At 37.7% G+C, this 19,425-nt stretch overlaps 1 protein-coding gene across 3 annotated transcripts in view; it reads left to right on the top strand.

Moving 5' to 3' along the window:
• Positions 1 to 18,887, top strand: part of WDR37 (WD repeat domain 37) — a 36,025-nt gene extending 17,138 nt beyond the window's left edge. For all 3 annotated transcript variants that reach the window (XM_042817183.1, XM_042817184.1, XM_042817185.1), the window contains 8 exons: positions 1,249 to 1,320; positions 3,485 to 3,529; positions 4,856 to 4,932; positions 6,257 to 6,494; positions 6,993 to 7,134; positions 16,611 to 16,745; positions 17,135 to 17,249; positions 18,316 to 18,887. In XM_042817183.1, coding sequence (XP_042673117.1) covers positions 1,249 to 1,320; positions 3,485 to 3,529; positions 4,856 to 4,932; positions 6,257 to 6,494; positions 6,993 to 7,134; positions 16,611 to 16,745; positions 17,135 to 17,249; positions 18,316 to 18,447 — 956 coding nt within the window. In that variant the 3' untranslated portion in view covers positions 18,448 to 18,887. The remainder of the gene's footprint in view (positions 1 to 1,248; positions 1,321 to 3,484; positions 3,530 to 4,855; positions 4,933 to 6,256; positions 6,495 to 6,992; positions 7,135 to 16,610; positions 16,746 to 17,134; positions 17,250 to 18,315) is intronic.
• Positions 18,888 to 19,425: the final 538 nt, after the last annotated feature.

The raw sequence follows: 19,425 nt of genomic DNA, 5'->3' as shown, positions 1-19,425 counted from the left end.
AGTTCAGTAGCTCAGAAATAAATTGGACTTTCCTTGAAATGCATTTATCCTGTAGAAAATTCAAACATCCTCGCTGTTCTTAAGCATGTGTCAGTTAGCTTTGGTGCAGGTCACTCTTCCCTTAGGGCCAGCTCTAGCTTGTTGGATGGTGTAAAAGGAAGGTTCTTGGAGCTGCTTGCTTGAAGAGGTGTCTTGTACACAGTGCTGTACTCCTCTATTCAGAGATCCCTGTAAGATTCTGTAGCAGTGTTACTTAGCATTATAAGAACAGCTGACATGGGATCATAGCTTGCATATTCTTGTGTACTCAAGTTCTTTGGGCTGTTGCTTAAGGATCTAGAGGCAGCTAAAAACCTTATTTTGTCAGTTGTTAAGCATCTAACTAGATTTCTCACTCTCTGCTGAAGAGAGGAAACATTTACTGACTTATTCAGTAGTACCTGTGATGATCCAAAAATGAGTCTAGAGGCTTGTGTGTTTGCAACAATTTTAGGAAATAAATAATAATCAGTTAGAGTTGGTCAGTTTGAGTTGTCAGTCTTTTGAAGAGGAAATAGAAATTGAAGACACCATACACAAATACTATGGACCAGAAACCTTTTTTGCTCCATAAACTGAGCTGTAACCATTTTTATATGCCCACTGAGAGGCACATTTTGTCTTTGTACTGATTGAACTTGGAAACAGCCGTTCTCCAATTCAGGATTAAAATTTTCCTTGGTTAAAAAATACTTGTGTTAATAATTCACTTGAGGTTGTGGGTGGATAAAGTAGTGACATTTGGAGTCCTTTTTAAGTAAGTTTTCGTAGTGTTTGGCAGACTCAGGCATTTGAGACTTCTAGGCATAAAGTAAATAGTTTGTGCATAGAACTTTTGTTCCTAGTGACTCATTGGGATTTTCATCACTGAACTCTTTGTGTTTCTTAGTCTCATTCAGAACATTATACATAAGTATATACTCAAGTTAGGAAAAATACCACAAATAGAATTTGCCTTTCTGTACTTATGCAAAATCATTCTGACTGGGGTGGCTCCATTTACTTCTTCTGAGAGATGTGTTAAGTTGTAATGATAGGAACGTTTTTCAAATATATGTGTAAGATAATGATCAAGAAGCCTTTTCTGGATTTGAAGTTTATTTCCTTTGGTGTGCCTTACAGTCCAAGTTAACTTGCTTATTGAATCAGAAGTAAAAGTGAAAACTATGTTTGTAACAAATATTTACTACTACTTTTCAATCTTTATAGATCATACTGCTTTGCTGTGGAGCATAGAAACAGGGAAGTGCCTTGTCAAGTATGTAGGGCATGTTGGATCAGGTAAGATGGGAGCATGTTGTGAAAACTGGAAACAGTGGTTTTGGGAGGGGGAAGTGCCTTTTGTACACCTGCAAAAAAGTTTACTGTGGTTTGACTTCGTAGTTTGCCAATACCATTAGCAAATTAATTGTAAAATTCCATCAGTCTTCTTACAGGGAATATCTTCTAATATGTTTTTTTTTTTTTTTTTTTTTTTAGAGAGGAGTATTAAGATAGTTCTGTAAATTCTGAATGAATAAACAAAAACATATTCAGGAATTTATGGACACAATTACAAGAAGAGTTAAACCATGCACTTAAGAGTGTTGTCTAAATGCTTCTTGAATACCAACAGACTTGGGTCTGTCACCACTTCTTCAATGAGCCTGGTCCAGTGTTTGACTCTTGGTCCTCCTGGTGAAAAAGTTTATTTCCCAGTTCCCAATCTGAGCTTTCCCTGATACAGCTTTAAGCAATTCCTTTTCATCCTGTAGCCTCTCTACAGAGAGATAATAGGCACTTCCCACTCCACTCATGCCCCGTGAGGGAATTGTAGACAGCAATGAGGTCACCCCTTGTTCTCTTCCAGGATGAACAAACAAGTACCTCAGCTTCTCATAAGTCATATCCTCAAGTCCTTTCACCATCCAAAGAAGGGCATTTCTATTATTTTTATATTCTTGTATTGTGAAGCCTGAAACTGCATGCAGTACTTGAGGTGAGGCCACGTCAGTGCTGAATATAGAAGGACAATTACTTCTGACCAGTTAGCTATTCTGTTCATTCTGGGATACAGTTGGCTCTTCTGGCTGACAGGGCACATTGTTGGCTCATTCTGATCCAAAGCCGAGCCAGCTGTCCCCTAGTTTATATATACTTCCAGGATTGCATTGGTGTAGGTGCAGAATCTGGCATTTGTTCTTGTTAAATTTTTCATATGATTGATGGTTGCCCATCTAATAAGACATCTCTGTAAGACCTCTCAACCCTCAAGGGAATCAGTGGCTTCTCTTAATTATCATACATAAACTTACTTAGCGTGCACTCAACTGCTGTGTCGAGGTGATTGATTAAAAACACTGAAGAGAACTGGTCCTGAAATTGAGCCCTAGGGAACACCACCTATGTGGTTTAAAAACTCCAACCACTGGTGATTTTTTTTTCTTGATTTTTTTTTTTTTTTCTTTTTTTATCAATTGCTACTTGGATAATGATGAAATCAACAAAAGGCTCTAAACTATGTTTAAATAGATATGTGTAAACTGTTCAAACCAAAGAAAAAAAGAACAGTGTTACATTCTAGTTTATGTAGCTTCCATTTAGTAAAACTTTGTTCACTTGCTTATGTGTGACAGTTGAAATGTTGGATGTCAGCAGTTATTACACTATTGAGGTGATTTAGTGTGAACAATGAGTATCTTTTTCAACTCAATACTAAGCAAATTCCAGCATTCTTCTGAGAGCATAGGCATCTATTTTACTTAAATGATGAACACAAATGATTTTTAAGTTCTTTCTCCAACTGTTGAAGCGAAGCTTATGGGTTTAGCAATTAAAAACGCTTAGTAATGTAATTAAATCTTATTCATTGAAATAAAAAATGAAGAGCAGCTTTGTAGGCTGACAGAATTCTTGCAGGGTTGTATTTTAAAACAATCGTGCTTCAATTACATGTAGTTGCAGGACTGAAATCTAATTTGTTATTTGCATTGGATCTTTAGGCATTTGTTCTTGCAGTCTATAGCAACAATGAGGAAGTTTAATGATTAGGTTAGGAATAGTTATGAATAATTAAATTCACCTTATGGAAATCTAGAGCATTATTTCCAATCAGCTTGCACACAATTGCTTGAATGTAGTTTGTTTGTCCTCTTTAACATGAAACACTTGTAGTAGGTTCAGGAAATAATTTGCTAGAAAATGTATATTGTGGTATCTGTGATTGACTTTCTGAAACTAAATCTCAAAGGACCTTTCCAACCCAAGTCATTCTATGACTGCTTTGTTGATACTGCATAGGCTTATGTGCTCCAATATTATGGTTTCTCTTAACTAAGGGGTTGCAATCCTACAAAAAGTCAATTAAAACTGAAGGCTTCTTGATGTCTCAATGCTTGTAATGGTAAAACATTGTGAAGTAATTCTTTTAGTACACTAGCTTAAAGCTCTGCTTTGTTTTTTGCAGTAAACTCGATAAAGTTTCATCCAACTGAGCAAGTGGCTCTTACAGGTATGGCTTTTTTCATTTAGCGTCTATTTAATCATTTTGGAAAAATAAGTGTGTCATTTCCTACTGTCTTTTTGGTGTTGTAGGGGCCTCTCTCTTCTACTTTGTCAGTACCACTGTTGATTATATCGTTATTTTTTAAGGAATAAGAAATCAGACCTACATCATTCTATCTATGTTTATCATGCCATACTGACATTTGTGCTTGGTCACTTGGAATCGTACATCTTAATACTTTTGAATTACTTAATGTTTCTGGAAGTAAAGTAAAAGTTACTGAATATGCACAAGAAAAAATGAAAACACAAATGGTAGTGTAAGGATGTTTTCAGGACAGAGAGTCAACATCAGTACAAATTTGAGTTTGCAGGTGATCTCATGTGTTTAATGCTGTGGACTGTGCAGCCCAGCAATTGCTGCAGTACGCTTAGGATTAAAGAGGTGTGACTGCTTAGATTTTCCTGTTTACATATGCTACCTGTAGTCAGTGTTGGAGTACCATAAACAATATTATGCAAGCTGACTTGCTGTCCCAGAAATCATTCAGAGTTAATGAGCTGTCTTCTACCCTTCTTGGTCTTTCACATAAGAAATTTTTTAAACGCATTTTTTATGGTTTATGTGCCAAGCCTGTGCACATGCATAACAAACTGCTTTTCACCTCAATGTAGGACTCTCAGTGCTGCTCCTGAGTATTAGAAACATGTTTGTTTTGTCCATAGCAAAGAAAATCTTGGTTAGTAATGGATAAATCTCTTTCAAAAACAGTAGATCCTGAAATCAACTACTGAGCTGTGAACTGGTACCAGTTAAGCTGAGTTGCTTAATGTAAAGGCTGAATAGTTTCACTCCTGCTGTTTTGGCTTTCTCATAAAAAATGGGCTAGAAACATTTAGTAGATGAAATCATTGAATGAAGAGGAACTTCAGCATATTTGGGAAATAGCATATGAAAGATGGTACTTGATGTATAAAATACTTTCTTCAAATCCAATTTATTAGAAAAGCAGTGAAATTAGTGTTCTGATTTGTAGGATTTAAGTGGATATTTTCACTGCAGCAATGATCATTTTGGTAGCTAATTAAATTTTTACATGAGTTTTGTTCTCATCTGTGTTGAAGTCAGGGAAGTAACCGTTTCATTAATATTGAGACTTGCTTACCAAAAAGGTTGTAACAGTGTCTGTTAAAAAGATGCCATGCAAACAGTATTGCCAAATATGTAACATGAAAGCTTGTTTTGATTGTTCATAGAAATTCTCAAATTTAATCAGTGCTCCCTTTCTCTCTCCCCCTCCATTTCTTTTTTTGCTTTCTTTTCCCTGTGCAGCATCTGGAGACCAGACAGCTCACATCTGGAGATACATAGTACAGTTGCCTACACCTCAGCCAACTGCAGACTGCAATGTAAGCAATCAACTTGCTGCAACTAAACTAATTGCACAGCAATTTCATTGGATATGGGTGTTATGGTAGTACTGAGCATTACATTTATACATAATTAAAAATTACGTGATTTCAGGATTGCAGAAGGTGGGGGTTTAAGGTTTTATTTGAATATGTATATTTCTGTATCTTTAAAAAAAGAAAAAGTAATTCCTTTCATGTTTCTGAAGAAACTACAATGCCCAGCTACCTTGAAAAAAAGTCAATTAAGGTAATAAGCATATAAGGTATAAGTAAATGAAGTGGCAAGTGCAGTTTTTCATAACAATTAATTATAATCACAAATAATAATAAAATTATTTCTGAACTTCTTAAGTTTTTGTCACATACCTCACTGAGGTATTTGAATAAACTGTAGTTGCTATGAATTCAAAGTTGATGATAAAGTGTGTATCTTTGGCATTTTCTGAACCATATATTTAATATGATTTCTAATTGACCTTTGCCAGCATTAATCACAGTCTGGATATTGCTGACTGGAAGAAAAATAAAAAGCCTGTGGACAACATTTTCTGGCTGGCAAATGCTGTATGCAGCTTCAAATCAGCCTTACTGAATTGTGAAGACAGATGTAGTTTGTAGCATGAGCTTCTCAGTAAATGAAGTAGGGGCAAGAGGTGGCCATGTGATATGAAATGCGTGGATAGATTTCTGCATGGCAAATGCTTGATTCAGATGAGTTGATTTGGAATTTTTATTTTGAAAGAGCAGTGCAAATGTTACCTTTTCCCATCCAAAAATAGTGAAAGAGGAGTGCGTTTGTCTTGCGTGAGTAATGTGGGGTTCAAAGATCAATGCTTTTCTTTCGTATCCAGTTTACATACAGGATACGTTATTTAAAGACCAAAAGGCAATGCCAAGATATTGATTCTAACAGATAAAAACACGACTCTAAATGGTTGTCTTCCCAAAGATTAAGACCGGTGCCTTTAAAAATTTAAAGGGAAAAGTCTCTTGATAATATGCATGGGAATGAAACTCATGGGTAATATAGGGAGAGGAATTACAGAAGAGGCTTGCCAGACTATATGTTGGACAGATATTTAAACAGTTCAATAGAGATTTTAAAATGAAGAAGTTATTAAAAATTCATTTAATTCAACTGTCTTTTCCCTTCAACTATGATTTTGAAGTAGGCACTTAAATAGACGAGGTTCTGCAGAATTCACTACCCACATTCATGTTACATGGAGTTGGAAGCATTTACACTGTAAAATGTAAAAAAAAACCTTAGAGGCATTCTTTTCCATTTGTTTTTATTCTTTTTTCCTCTTGAATTTTATAGCAAGTGTCTGGAGAAGATGAATTTGAGTTCTCAGATAAAGATGAACCAGATGGAGATGGAGATGGTTCTAGCGATTGTCCCACTGTTAGAGCTCCGTTAACTTCACTCAAAAGTCATCAAGGAGTGGTCATAGCAGCTGATTGGCTTGTTGGGGGGAAGCAAGCAGTGACAGCTTCATGGGATAGGACAGCAAACCTGTATGATGTAGAGACTTCTGAATTAGTCCATTCTCTTACAGGTATTTCTTCACTCAAAAAAGGTATAATTGATGGTTTATTTTTATGGGGATCCCTTATTGTGAAAGTTGTATCTCTGAAGTATGGCGTGAATATGGTGAGCAACTTACCTTGCTGCTTGGTGTTGCAGTGGTTTCTAAAATTCCAACCTTGTAAATTCACAGAGCATGACTTTGTGTTCTTTCAAGCGTGTGATAGAGCCAACAGAGCAGTTGTTTTAAACTGAATATAGCCAAATTTTCATTCTTGCAAAGTATTTCTGTTGTCTTTATGGCATATTAAGTAGCAGCAGTTTCTTAATCATCATGTGAAATGAGTAGCACTTTTTTGGTTTTAAGTATAGTTCTAAACTTGGCATCAACAAGCAGCATCAGAGTTTAAAATAATTAGTACACTTTTACTGATTGTTTAAAAGAGGCTATCAGCATTCCGTTCCAAGCACGTGTGGAAATGAAAGGTCTTGTTTTCACTACCTTATATGTTCTCATCTGTGATTGTAGGGCATGACCAAGAGCTAACACACTGTTGTACCCATCCCACCCAGCGTCTTGTGGTGACATCCTCACGTGATACAACCTTCCGCCTGTGGGATTTCAGAGATCCTTCTATCCATTCTGTGAATGTCTTTCAGGGCCACACAGAGTAAGTGGCAGTTTCTTCAATTTCTTTTTAATATTTTTATTTTTTACAAGTTATAAATGTACTTGGTTGCTAATATGAACAAAACTGTTTATATTCTCTTTTTGAGGTACTAAGTTAACTTTCCTACACTGTAAGACCTGCTTTCACAGACCAGATGAGCTGTGGACAAAAAGCTGTACATGAGGCAGCAACGTGTGCTTGCAGCCCAGAAAGTCAAATGTATCCTCAGCTGCACCACAAGAGGAGTGGCCAGCAGGGCAAGAGAAGTAGTTGCTCCCCTCTGCTCTGCACCTGTGAGGCCGCATCTGGAATACTGGGCTCCCAATGTAAAAAAGATGCAGAGCGATACAGAGCTGTTGGAGTGGGTCCAGAGGAGGGCCGTACTGGTGACTAGAGGGGCTCATCTCTTGTGAAGCAAGGTTGAAGGAACTGGGCTTGTTTAATTTGGACAAGATACCTCACTGTGGCCTTTCAGTACTTAAAGAGAACTTACAAGCAGGTGGGGGACTGACTATTTACATCATCTGATAGATGATAGGACAAGGGAGAATGGCTTTAAACTGAAAGAAGGGAGATTTAGATAGGTGCAAGGAGGAAATTCTTTATTCAGAGGGTGATGAGGCAGTGGAATAGGCTACCCCATCCCTGGAGGTGTTTAAGGCCAGGCTGGATGCAGCCCTGGGCAGCCTGAGCTGGTGGGTGGTGACTCTGCCCACAGCAGGGTTTGGAACTCGATGATCTTTAAGGTTCCTTCCAACCCAAGCTGCCCTGTTACCTCTCGGAGGTCCCATCTGTCCTTAATGTTCTGTAGTGTGGTGATTTATTTCATGTATTGTGACAAGCAGAGAAAATGTCTGATCAACTGTATTACCCCTAATCTACGAGCATAACTAACACACACACACACACACACACAAAAATCAACTAACTATCCTCATACCTTAAATCACCTTTAATTATAAATTTTATCTAGATATAATGTATAAATAATATCACACCATAAGCTATGGCTGCTGGCTTGAAAACAAAGTAGTGCTACGTAACGTTTCAAAGAGAATAGTTAGGAGTTTTCTCTGAAAATCAGATTTTTTTCACACATACAGTTAAGATTGTTCCTGCCTTTTTGTACTGATCTGAGATCCAAACCATCATCAAATCCTAGCAATGCACAGTGGTTCAGAAGTTTCATTCCTTTGTGCTGCACTTGATACTGCAGCTGGCTTCTCTCTTGGATGCTGTAAAAGGCTTGCATTGGGCGTGAGTGCTTCTCAATGCACTGGAACTAAAATGTGAATCTGAAGAGGAAAAACAGTTTTTACTAAATACTTCAGTGTCTGTGGAGCCTGTGAGCAGAGGCAGCAGACCTGTCAGCAGATGGCACCACAGCTCTGCCATGACTGCCAGACTGGGTGTCCATAGCTCCAGCTCACAGCTTCCAAAAAACTTCCCTCAAAAAGAGGCTCAGAGCTCCAGCCTCTGAAGTCGGGTGATAGCTGACCACCCTACCACTTCTGTCTCTTAAACTTTGCTTCAGGCACATGATTCCTGGTTCCAAGAGCAATTTTTAGTTTTGGAAATTAGACAGAAAACCAAGGATTCAAACCTGATGAGATTTGCTTTTTTTCACTGCCATTTTATACTTTGTGTCTGTTTGCTTATTAAAGGCATAGGTGGATAGTGTAATTTCAAATTCCTTCCTTAGTAGCTGTAATGAATCAGATTTAAGATTTAGTCAAAATGGCACATGATTTATTAGAGATATAATGCAATGATACTGATGTTGAGAGGCTAAGAGACTTACATGCTGAGTATGATTTTATAAAGCTAATTGGCTTAAAAAAATGATAAACAATTACTGTGCATTGCCTTGTACTATACAGTGATATGCTCTCAAAGTAAGTATGTATGCCAGTGATGAGGGACTGTTTGTATTTAAAGTAAATGGACTAAGAATTACCTGTTACTTTGGTATTTGAGCATATAACTGTTCACTGTTAAAAGTGGGCTGTTTCTTGTAGTTTACTGCTGTCACAGTTCTGCTACAGTCCAAGAAAATAAATCATTCTTCAGCAAAGGCAGAAGGAGCCTGTTGTGACTGTCACCACTGTGCTGGCCTTCTTACACTGATGCCTTTTGATGTTTTGAATTAGTTGTAGTGGACTTGTCCGATTGAAGATGAGGCTCTTCTAGTGATAATGATTTTAACTTAGGCCTTGGTAAATCCTGTAAGTTGCTCATTCCAGTATTTAATCTCCCTGTTAAACTTTTTGTGCTTTCCTAGTTGGACTAGCTTCAATTTCTGGTAACTGGATTTTATCTTGCCTTTTTAATATGAAAGAGTTTTGCATTCTGTATTAATAGATATTTAGGTGATGATAAAGGTTTCATTTATTTGTTTTTTATAAACAAAGCATGTTTTCCAACATGTTTTGGCATTTACTAATCCAGAGGCCAAGTCAGTACCTGAATAATACTTCTGTACTTTAAGCCTGCATTCAGCTGAGTCCCTAAAGGGCATTCAGGTTATCTTTTGAAGATCTGTAAACTTTGTTGACCTTTTCCTTGTATATGACTGTTTCAGTTCCTAACTTGTGTCACATTTTATCTTAGGTTTGGTGCACCTCCAGTTTCCCTCACTTGTTATTTCCTACAGGTTTAAAAATATGAATTAGTGTGGAAATAATACTAATTTTTAATTAAATATGCTTTTTCTCTGCATTTTGTGTGTGCACCACAACAAACTTTTATTCCTAGTACTGTTAATCCCTATCTATCTATGAGATGTCTATCAGAACCCTTGGAAAAGCTCATGTTTATGTCATCATCCATCCACTCACTTGTTCCATGTTAATTGAATGGACTTCCTAGGTTAGAGCCTTCCAGAAATTATGCTAGAATGGCTTGGGTTGGAAAGGCCCTCAGAAATCATTTAGTTCTAGCCCCAGTGCTGCGCTGCAGTGGGTGGTGGCTTGTAGGACTTCCTGACTACTGCATTCCTCCTTCCTTCATTAAGATTGTGTGGTTCTAGGAGAGGAATGGAAAGCTCCAGTATATCAGCTAGATCATAGAACCACAGAATGGCCTGGGTTGAAAAGGACCGCAATGCTCATCCAGTTCCCCCCCCCTTGCTGTGTGCAGGTCGCCAACCAGCAGACCAGGCTGCCCAGAGCCACATCCAGCCTGGCCTTGAATGCCTGCAGGGATGGGGCATCCACAGCCTCCTTGGGCAACCTGTTCCAGTGTGTCGCCACTCTCTGAATGAAAAACTTCCTCCTAATATCTAACCTAAACCTCCCTAGTGTCAGCTTAAGACCACTGCCCCTTGTCCTATCTCTATCAACCCTCGTAAACAGCCGTTCCCCTTCCTGTTTATTGTGAGAACTGTGAAGCTAGTGAAGAGCAAATATGTCTTGCCTCTTCAACTTTTTATCTTGTAAATCCTACGATTGCTGGAAAATCTGAATTAAAAAGATGTAAAAATATTTGATTTCATTAGAATGCTGGGCTGAATTCTGATATTTAGTGAATTTGGAATTAATTTCAAAATGGATTTCTTTAGATACTAATAGTTCTTTTATTTTCATGGGCACTCAGGTTTGCTAAGGTCAGCAGGCTTTCCCTGATTCTTTGTTCCTCAAGATTTAATTCTCATTCTCTCTGATGTGTCTTACTTAGTGAAATGAATGTGTAACTGCATGCTGTTTTACATACAAGTTCTGCATCTTTGACTAAAATCTGTGCAGTGAGAAGGAAGTATTTACAGGCTTCCTATGACAAACAAAATGTCACCAATTTGCTGCTCTCAATGGAGTTCAACCAGTTTAAAGACTGGTTCCTCTGAAGATATTCCTGTTCCTACCTTAGCTGTTCCTGCCATCAGTGATACTTTACCTCCCATTTTTTCTACTGCTCTTAATCATTCCCCATGAGTTGGTTTCGGTTCAGCTTCTGTTGGAAGTGCAGAATTTTTCTCAGCTTTCTCCCAAACCTTTCTGACTAACTACATAATTCTTCTGTTACTTTAGTGGTACTGCCTTGTTCTGTTTCCTAAAAATTGTTTCATTAGGCTGTCACTGCCATGTTCATATAAAGGCAACATGACTTGAATTACTGCACAATGATTAGTAGTAGTCAACTTACAACTTATAATATATAGTCAAACTATGAGGGGAAGGCATTAAAATATGAGGTTATGGAGTTGATATTAGGTTCTGTAACTTTTTAATGAGGAAAATTAGACTGCTTCTGTTTTTGAAATACTTTTTCATCTTTATTTTAAGAAAATAATGAAAAGCTAATGACTTTTAATTGCTGCGCCCTATGAAAGAAATGTGCATAGGATTGTGGTGAAAATCAGTTGCAAGGAGGTTTTCCTACAGGAAATACTACTTAAAAGTTTGAAGTGACTGATCCTACCTTAGCCAGTTCTCTGCTGTATAACCAGTGGCATGCCCTCTTTAAGCTAGAAGAGTAAGGAATTGAAGTTAAAAGGTAAAATAAGAAAATCCATTACACGTTTTATGTTAGGGGATTGGATATGTAACATACAAATTTTGAATGCCCTTCATGTTAGGCATTTTAGTCACTTCAAAAAAAGATGTGGGCAGATGTGGGTTGAAAATGAGCACGATGATCATCTACTTTCAATCCCCCTGCCATGTGCAGGGTCACCAGGGTCACTAGACAAGGCTGCCCAGAGCCAATCTAAACTCTGTTTATGAATGCATGCTCTAAAAAGTGCTCTGTGTGTGTGTGTATATATATTTTTTTTAATTTACCCACATAAGAGTGTGGCCAAAGACCTTTTCTTTGTATCCTGTTCAGTGGAGTCTAACACTGTATAGTGTTTTGTTGTTCTAAAGCTTACATAATGTATGCAGCAATACTGCAGGGATAAATGAACCTTTTTTATTCCATCCTAAAGGTAATGAAATTGATTTTAAAGACACCATAACTAATTTGCTAACTTGCCATTGAGTAATTCTCATAAAAGCTACTGATTGGTTTTCAGTACTGCATCATTTTATTATTTTAAGAAAGCTAGAAAGAAAAGGAGATATTTGTTGTTTTCTCTTGGGTATCATGAAGCACATATCTCTGGAATAGGCGTTGCTGATTTAGTTGCTAGAAAATGACATTTCAGTGCTAACAACAGTCTCTGAACTCCCACCTTTTCTATGTTACTTTTTCATAGCTTGTTCTTAGCCTTTCTCAAGTTGGAGGAAAAAGCTCTGCTCATATTGGGAGATAAACTCAGAAATAGACTTAAGCATACAATTCCCTATGTCTTCTGGGCATTGAGGTCCTTTAGCACTCCTAAAACCTAACTATGCACTCAGATGTGGAGGTATTGGTGTGTTCCTCACAGGGTATTTACGTGGCCAGGGCAGCAGTCCTTTTGGCTGGCATCTATGGGTATAGATGGGTGGGTTTTAAACCCAGTTCCTGGCTTCCCCTCAGGCTGTGGGCTGCTTTGTGTAAGGATGCGCTTTATTCCCCTAATAGAATATACATTTTTCTTTAGATTTAGTTCCTGAATGTTACCACTTACAATGTAAGACCCGTATTTGAACACTTAAATGTTGTTTTTTAACTATGATTTAGTGTACATATTTATCTGAAAGCTCTCTTAGTTCATTTCCTCCAGAATTTAGTCCCTTATGCCTGTTAGCACTCATGAACTTAGTCCATGTGCCTGCTAGTTCTGCTGCCAGGAAAGCATGTTTTCTCCAAGTATTCAACTGTAAATCCCAGTATGGGTTGCAAATCAAAATGGAAACAGAAGTGCTCACTTTTTTTTTTTTTTTTTTTTTTTTGGATGCATTGCCAGTAAGTGTTCTGCATCAGCATTTCATGGTCCAACATTTTCAACATCACTTTTTTTTTCTCCCTGTGTGTGAAATTTCAGCAGATTGTTATGCAAAACAGTTTTGTGTCTCAGTATGACTGGGGAGACAGCTGTTCGGCCTAATGAGGAGTGCTAGCACTTCAGTATTTCTGTTGATTGAGACCCACGGAGGGAGCAGAATGTTCGAGGCCGGGCAGTGGTGTGTGGTGAGGAAGTGCCGCGCTGTCAGCTGGAAGTACACGCTCGGCTGCTCCCTACGACAAGATAAATGAGTTTTGCTGGGGTTTGGCAGAGGCTGAAGCTTTTCTGGAGAATAGTTGTAGCACACCAAACTCCTCCTGGGACCCATGGTTTGAAGTGTCATAAGACTGCTTCTTTTTTGCCAGGCTTTTTTTCCCCACTGTCCTACGATACCTGTCATCTGTTTGATTTATTAAAAACCTAATGTCTTCTAGCATTCCCTTAACAAGGGTTGATGATCTTTTGTTGACACTTTTTATTAATGTAGCCAAGGATATGTTAACCACAGGTTTAAGTTTAGATAGAACAAACTGAAGATTACTAATGATGGAAAGTAAAAATGGCCAAGTGAAAATGCAGATCGATGTCTTTTAATGTTTTGATGCAAGTGGAGTCAGGCAATACCGAAAGGTTTTTGGTGTATTGGCTGCTCTGTCAACTTATTTCTTCCTATCACAGACTTTCCTTTGCTTGCTACTCAGGAAGTAGGCTTTCTTGTTGCTATTTTGCAGTAAGTAGGGCTTTTACATCTAGTCTTTGATTTCTGAGCTTTTAACAAGAAAGGCTATTTCTGTAGTCACTTGTGCTTGCAAACAGTGCATATCCCAGTCAGCAGTGCCTTTCAGTGATGAATTTTGGGATGGTAGTCAGTGGATGAAGACTACTAAACACACTTGTCAAGGTGTCGTGGAAAAATGCAAGGCAGTCTTCCTTTTCATAGAATCATAGAGTGGTTTGGTTTGGAAGGGACCATTAAGATCACCTAGTTCCAACCCCCTGCTATAGACAGGGACACCTCCCACCAGACCAGGTTGCTCAAAGCCCAATCCAGCCTCGCCATGAATGCTTCCATGGAGTGGACATCCACAACCTCTCTGGGCAACCTGTTCCAGTGTCTCACCACCCTCACAGTAAAGAATTTCTTCCTAATATCTAATCTAAATCAGACTAGATATTAAACTCTTCCAGTTTAAAACCATTTCCGCACGTCCTGTCACTACATGCCGTTACCAAAAGTCCCTCCCCAGCTTTCCTGTAGACCCCCTTCAGGTACTGGAAGGCTGCTATGAGTCCCCCAGGCCTTCTCTTCTCCAGGCTGAAGAGCCCCAGCTCTCTCAGCCTGTCCTCACAGAGGAGTTGAGGTGCTCCAGCCCTCTGATAGTCTTCGTGGCCCTCCTCTAGACCTGCTCCAACAGCTCCAGGACTTTCTTTTGCCTTTCTATCCTTTACCCAGTCATCAGAGTGCTACAGGGGGAGCTTCACAGCTCTTCTGTTTTACAGGCTTTCTCCTGATGCGCTCAGTAGCATCTGTATGAATAGTTAAACTGAAAGTAGTACAGACGAAGATTTTGTTTTATTTTGAAAATCATTTTCTTTTGACAGGAGCAGGAAGGATTGAGCTAATCTAGGACTGACATTCTGTTTGCATGGCAATGGCTTTGACTGTTTTCATTTGAAAGATGATAAATCTAAGAAAGAGAACTTTATGTGGTCAAAAAGACTTAACTATGTTTGACAGTGATAAGCGATAAAGGAGAACCAATATGAGATCAAAGAAGCTGGAAAACTGTTTAAAGTTGTGGAAAAAAGCATCCAAAATTGGAGGGTTATTTTAAGGCAGTTTCAGAACATATTCCAGCTATAATTGGAATAAAATGTATGATGGGAAAACAGATCATATCTGTGTGTTGGTAGCAGAATACTAAAATACTGTGTGTGTATTCACTCACGTGGAGCCTTTCCATGACTTGAATTCTTCATACTGCCATGTATAAGGAGGGCTCACAGTGTGTGTGAAGTGTACAGGTTTAATAGTGTGAAAGTTCTAAACCTTATTTCAATGTGCTGCAGCAATATGGAGGTGTGAAGCATTTTTTTTTTTTTTTTTGCAGCTTATGTGAAGAACTGGTGAGAAAATAAATGAAGAAAATTAGTAAGATTTGTGTAGGTTAGGCAAGCGGAAATCAAGTTGTGTGCAAAGAACACTCAAGCTCTAGTCTGCATTAATTTGATTGTGTGAATGAATTATCTTCCCAAATGCAAAAGTGCCTCTAGAAAGATTCATCTGCTGTGGCCTTCACGTATCTTTTGGCTTTTTGTCTTTTGGTTCATGAATTCCAGAAGATTAGGTGAAGACCTCTTGATTCTTGTTATAAGCATCTCTCTGATAGCTTAGCTGCACTCTGATAATGCATTAGGAAGCTTGGTGTCATGAGTAAAGTGGACCTTCATCCTAATTAAAACTTAATTTGGTGTCAATTTAAATTAAGAGGCTCACATAAACTGGTCCATTGTGACCTGGCTAATGCTAATTTCAATCAGCAGTTTGGATAGGACATGAATTCAAATTTCTGCAGAACAACCAAAGTGACAGTAACGACTGACAACTTAAATTAAAATCACTAAATTCTAAGAAATTGATATGCGTGACCCCAGTTACAAGATAGGTCATTAAATCAGTTCTGTAGAAGCAGAGTTGAGAAGCCTCCCTAATGATTTTAGGCGCAGCCAAAAATGCTTTGCTAGTGTGCTCTGAGCACAGAAAATAATTGGTTTTCATTTGAGAATCTGCGTAGTGTTTAACTGAAAACAGTACAAAAGTGTTAATTGCTTACTATGAAATAATAGGTAAAAGATGTAGAAAAGAAGTCATGAGAATTTTTCAGTTGAGCTCAGCAGTGTGCTGTTCTTGGAAAGTATAAAATCCAAATGTAATAAAATCCTTTGTGTATGTGAATAGAATGAATATTTAACAATTACATATACATAAAAGTACATAAAATATGGTTCCTGGAAGGAGTAGTTTGTGTTTCTATTTAATAGAAAGGTTCTTGATAGTCATTCTCTGGCTGACTGCCCATTTGTAGCCATAGTGAGTGACGTTTAAAGGATTGGCTGCTCATGCTTCTTGATATTACTACTTGCCATGTGTCTTATCTGACTTAGAATTAAGCTACTTGTAAAACAGGGATTAAAATCAGAATTTGAAATTATTAGATTGAGATAGCTGCTGCTAGCAGAGTTACTCTGGAAGCTCTGTGCTTGTGTGTAGTACCATGTTTAGATGGATTTAAAAATAGCATTGGTTACAATCTCACATGGGGAAGTCTTTTAATGGGTACTAGTGATTCAGTTGTAGGTGTCTGATGTTCACATTAATACAGAACTTCAAAAGTGAATTAAGGTTTAATGAGCTATGCATTTCCTGTCCCATTAGGATAAATGGAATATGAGAAATGCCTCCAGACTGACTTTCCACAGAAGGAGAAGGGGAAAAACAAGCTGTACATTCTAATGGAAGCATAGGAACAGAAACTTTAAATCGCTTGCTAGTTTAATAACAAACCTCAGGACTTGACAGTTTTCTTTTTTACTCTTAATTGTTTAGCACTGTGACATCTGCAGTTTTCACTGTGGGAGACAATGTTGTTTCTGGTAGTGATGACCGTACTGTAAAAGTTTGGGATTTGAAAAACATGAGGTCTCCTATTGCTACCATTCGTACGGATTCTGCAGTAAATAGGTAAGCAGACCTTCAAATTATTATTTTCTTAATTGAGAGAAATTTAGTTTTAGTCACTGCAATTAGAATTGTACAGTGAGATTTATGAGATTTTGAAAAAGGTCTGAAGTGGTTTAATAAACTAGAGATTTTAGTCAGCATTCATTTTCAATAAATACAATGCATTGCTTTTCTGAGACGTTTATATTGGATGCAGAAGTTAAGCCTGTTAGAATATCTGGCACAATGAACTATCTTAACAATTTAATGCACTTTACTTTTGGCGTGGATTCTATCCAGAAGGAATTGAGCTATATCACTTCTTGAGGTCTTAAACGTGCATTGTCGAGTTCTGTTTGCCAGGCTCACTGTTGTATGCATAACCCGCCTTTTTTTTCTCTTCTGCACAGGATTAATGTATGTGTTGGCCAAAGAATCATTGCCCTTCCCCACGACAACCGACAGGTTAGGTTATTTGACATGTCAGGAGTGCGATTAGCACGCCTCCCTCGCAGTAATAGACAGGTAATGGAGTTCCTGTACCCTTAAAGTATGTCTCTTCTTCTCTTTATACAAGGATAAAAATAGGGTTTGATGTCTTTAGTGCAGAAGCTGACGAAATGCTGAAAGACACTCATCTGTACATGCAGACTGTAACTGAAAATGACCAGCATGCAAATAAGTGACGTATTGTAGATTTTTTTCATTGGCATTTGAAATGGTGTTTGAACTGAGTTTCATGGCGTTTTTCCCCTTGTGAAAATGGTAGTAATGTCTGCCTTCTCTGTGAAATAGAAAAAAAAAATGTTTGAGCGTTTTAAACGTGTTTTCATGTCTTGGTGTGAATCTGACTGTCCTGTATTGCTCAAGCTTTATGGACATCATGGATGCATGTAGATACAGCTGACAGACTGTACAAAAGGGTTTGAAGAGCTGTTAAGTGTTTACCTCTTGTTTACCTTCGTTACTGTGATTTTTGTTTTTTTTTTTCTTTATTTTTCCTTAGTATTCATTAAAGCTGACACAACAGAAATGGAGGATTTTTTTATTTATTTGTTTTACTTGAGCACTTGTCAGAATCCTCCTTGGGGGTTGCTATTGAACAATGCATAGGGCATTATTCTTGCTCAGTAGGACATTCCTCCCACTGTACTGTTATCCTTTCTGAGTTACAAACACGATCGACAGAAAGAAAAATCAACACTTCGTCTTGCAGGTTCATAAGACAGTTGTTGCCAGCAAATTGTTTCTAGTTTTAAAGTTGCTTTTATAAGCAAAAGTGGTAAAATTTCAGTTTGCTTTTGTAAATAAAATGCCAATTAGATAGCAGACATACTGTGAAAAACTCAAGTTTTGGAACTCCTGTTTGTTTGCTCCTGTATTTTTGGACCCAGTGCCAGCATTAAGCAGTCTCATTATCAGAAAGATTTTACCTTGCAGATGAAAATAACTATGACCTTTAGGATTCGCAAATTCTATTTATGAAAATGTAGAGCATTAGCAAGTTTCCATTTTGACTCTTGCCAATTTGTTGACACAGAAGCTTTCAAAAACGTTGTAAGTAATACTGACATCTCCTGATCTGTTGTAGGGCCACAGAAGAATGGTGTGCTGCTCCGCCTGGAGTGAAGATCACCCAATATGTAACCTCTTCACCTGTGGATTTGATCGTCAGGCTATTGGCTGGAACATCAATATCCCTGCTTTGTTACAAGAAAAGTGAAATGCTGGAAGAATTTTTGCATTTTATGTTGCCGTGGACTGCTGTACTTCTGCAGACTTCTCTGAATACCAGTCTGCTATTGGTCTAAAAGCTCTTCCTTAAATGGAGACTTCAGCAGATGTTGTTCTTGTTACCACATTGTGCACAGTTTGCATGAGTTGTACAGAAAATGTGATTTTTCTTTTTTAAATTAGTTTGTCCTGTGTATGAACTTTTATATTTTGGCATCCACTGGTCAATATGTTCACTGTTGCATAGAGCACATAAGTGTTCATAAGTTATTTAGCATTTGATAGATAAACAGTAGGGCATTACATTTGTGACATAAATGTGAAACTGATGTAGTTAATGTAGAGAGTGTATAGCAGTCTGTTACATTTTTCCATGATCTACATATCTGCCTTGTGTTAAAGAGAATCTGCAGGGCTAAAAGTTTGAAATGAAGTGTGAATTTCACTAGTTGTATGATTGTAAACATTTTCCTGTTTGCATCTAATTGGAACAGTTATTTTTAGTGCAGCAGTATAGTGCTACTTCAACTCCATTTTCAGTCCAGTTATGGGAGAAATAGTAGACTTGAGAAGGAAAATGTAAACAACTTGTAGTGATTATAGACTGCAAGGTGTATTCTGAAAGCTTTTTGTACTTTTTCTTTGGAAAAAAGAAAATGTTCATTCTGCCCTTCTTATATAAAGTGATTCTAAAAATCTCATGGCATTTCACACTAGCAAAAATCCAGAATATTATGATCCAGTCAAGCAAATTTTGAAGCACTTTAGTTTATAGCTATTGTTATAAACCATTTATGAAAGTTTGACTTTACCAGTGAATGTGAGCTGACCTTTGTAAGAAGGATTGCTTCTTTTTGGTGATCTGCCCAGAAAGGATATAATTTTATCTTTTTTTTGTCTTTTTTTTCCTATACCTACAATGAGTATACTTTAAATGCGTTCTTTTTTTTTTTTTTTTCCTTTTTTC

The sequence above is a fragment of the Centrocercus urophasianus genome, unplaced genomic scaffold (genome assembly GCF_019232065.1).
Source record: "Centrocercus urophasianus isolate 14NV4802_14NV808 unplaced genomic scaffold, USGS_Curo_1.0 seq_16, whole genome shotgun sequence".
Taxonomy (NCBI): Eukaryota; Metazoa; Chordata; class Aves; order Galliformes; family Phasianidae; genus Centrocercus; species Centrocercus urophasianus.
Note: the sequence above shows the minus strand (reverse complement) of the source record. Positions and strands in the feature narration are given on the sequence as shown.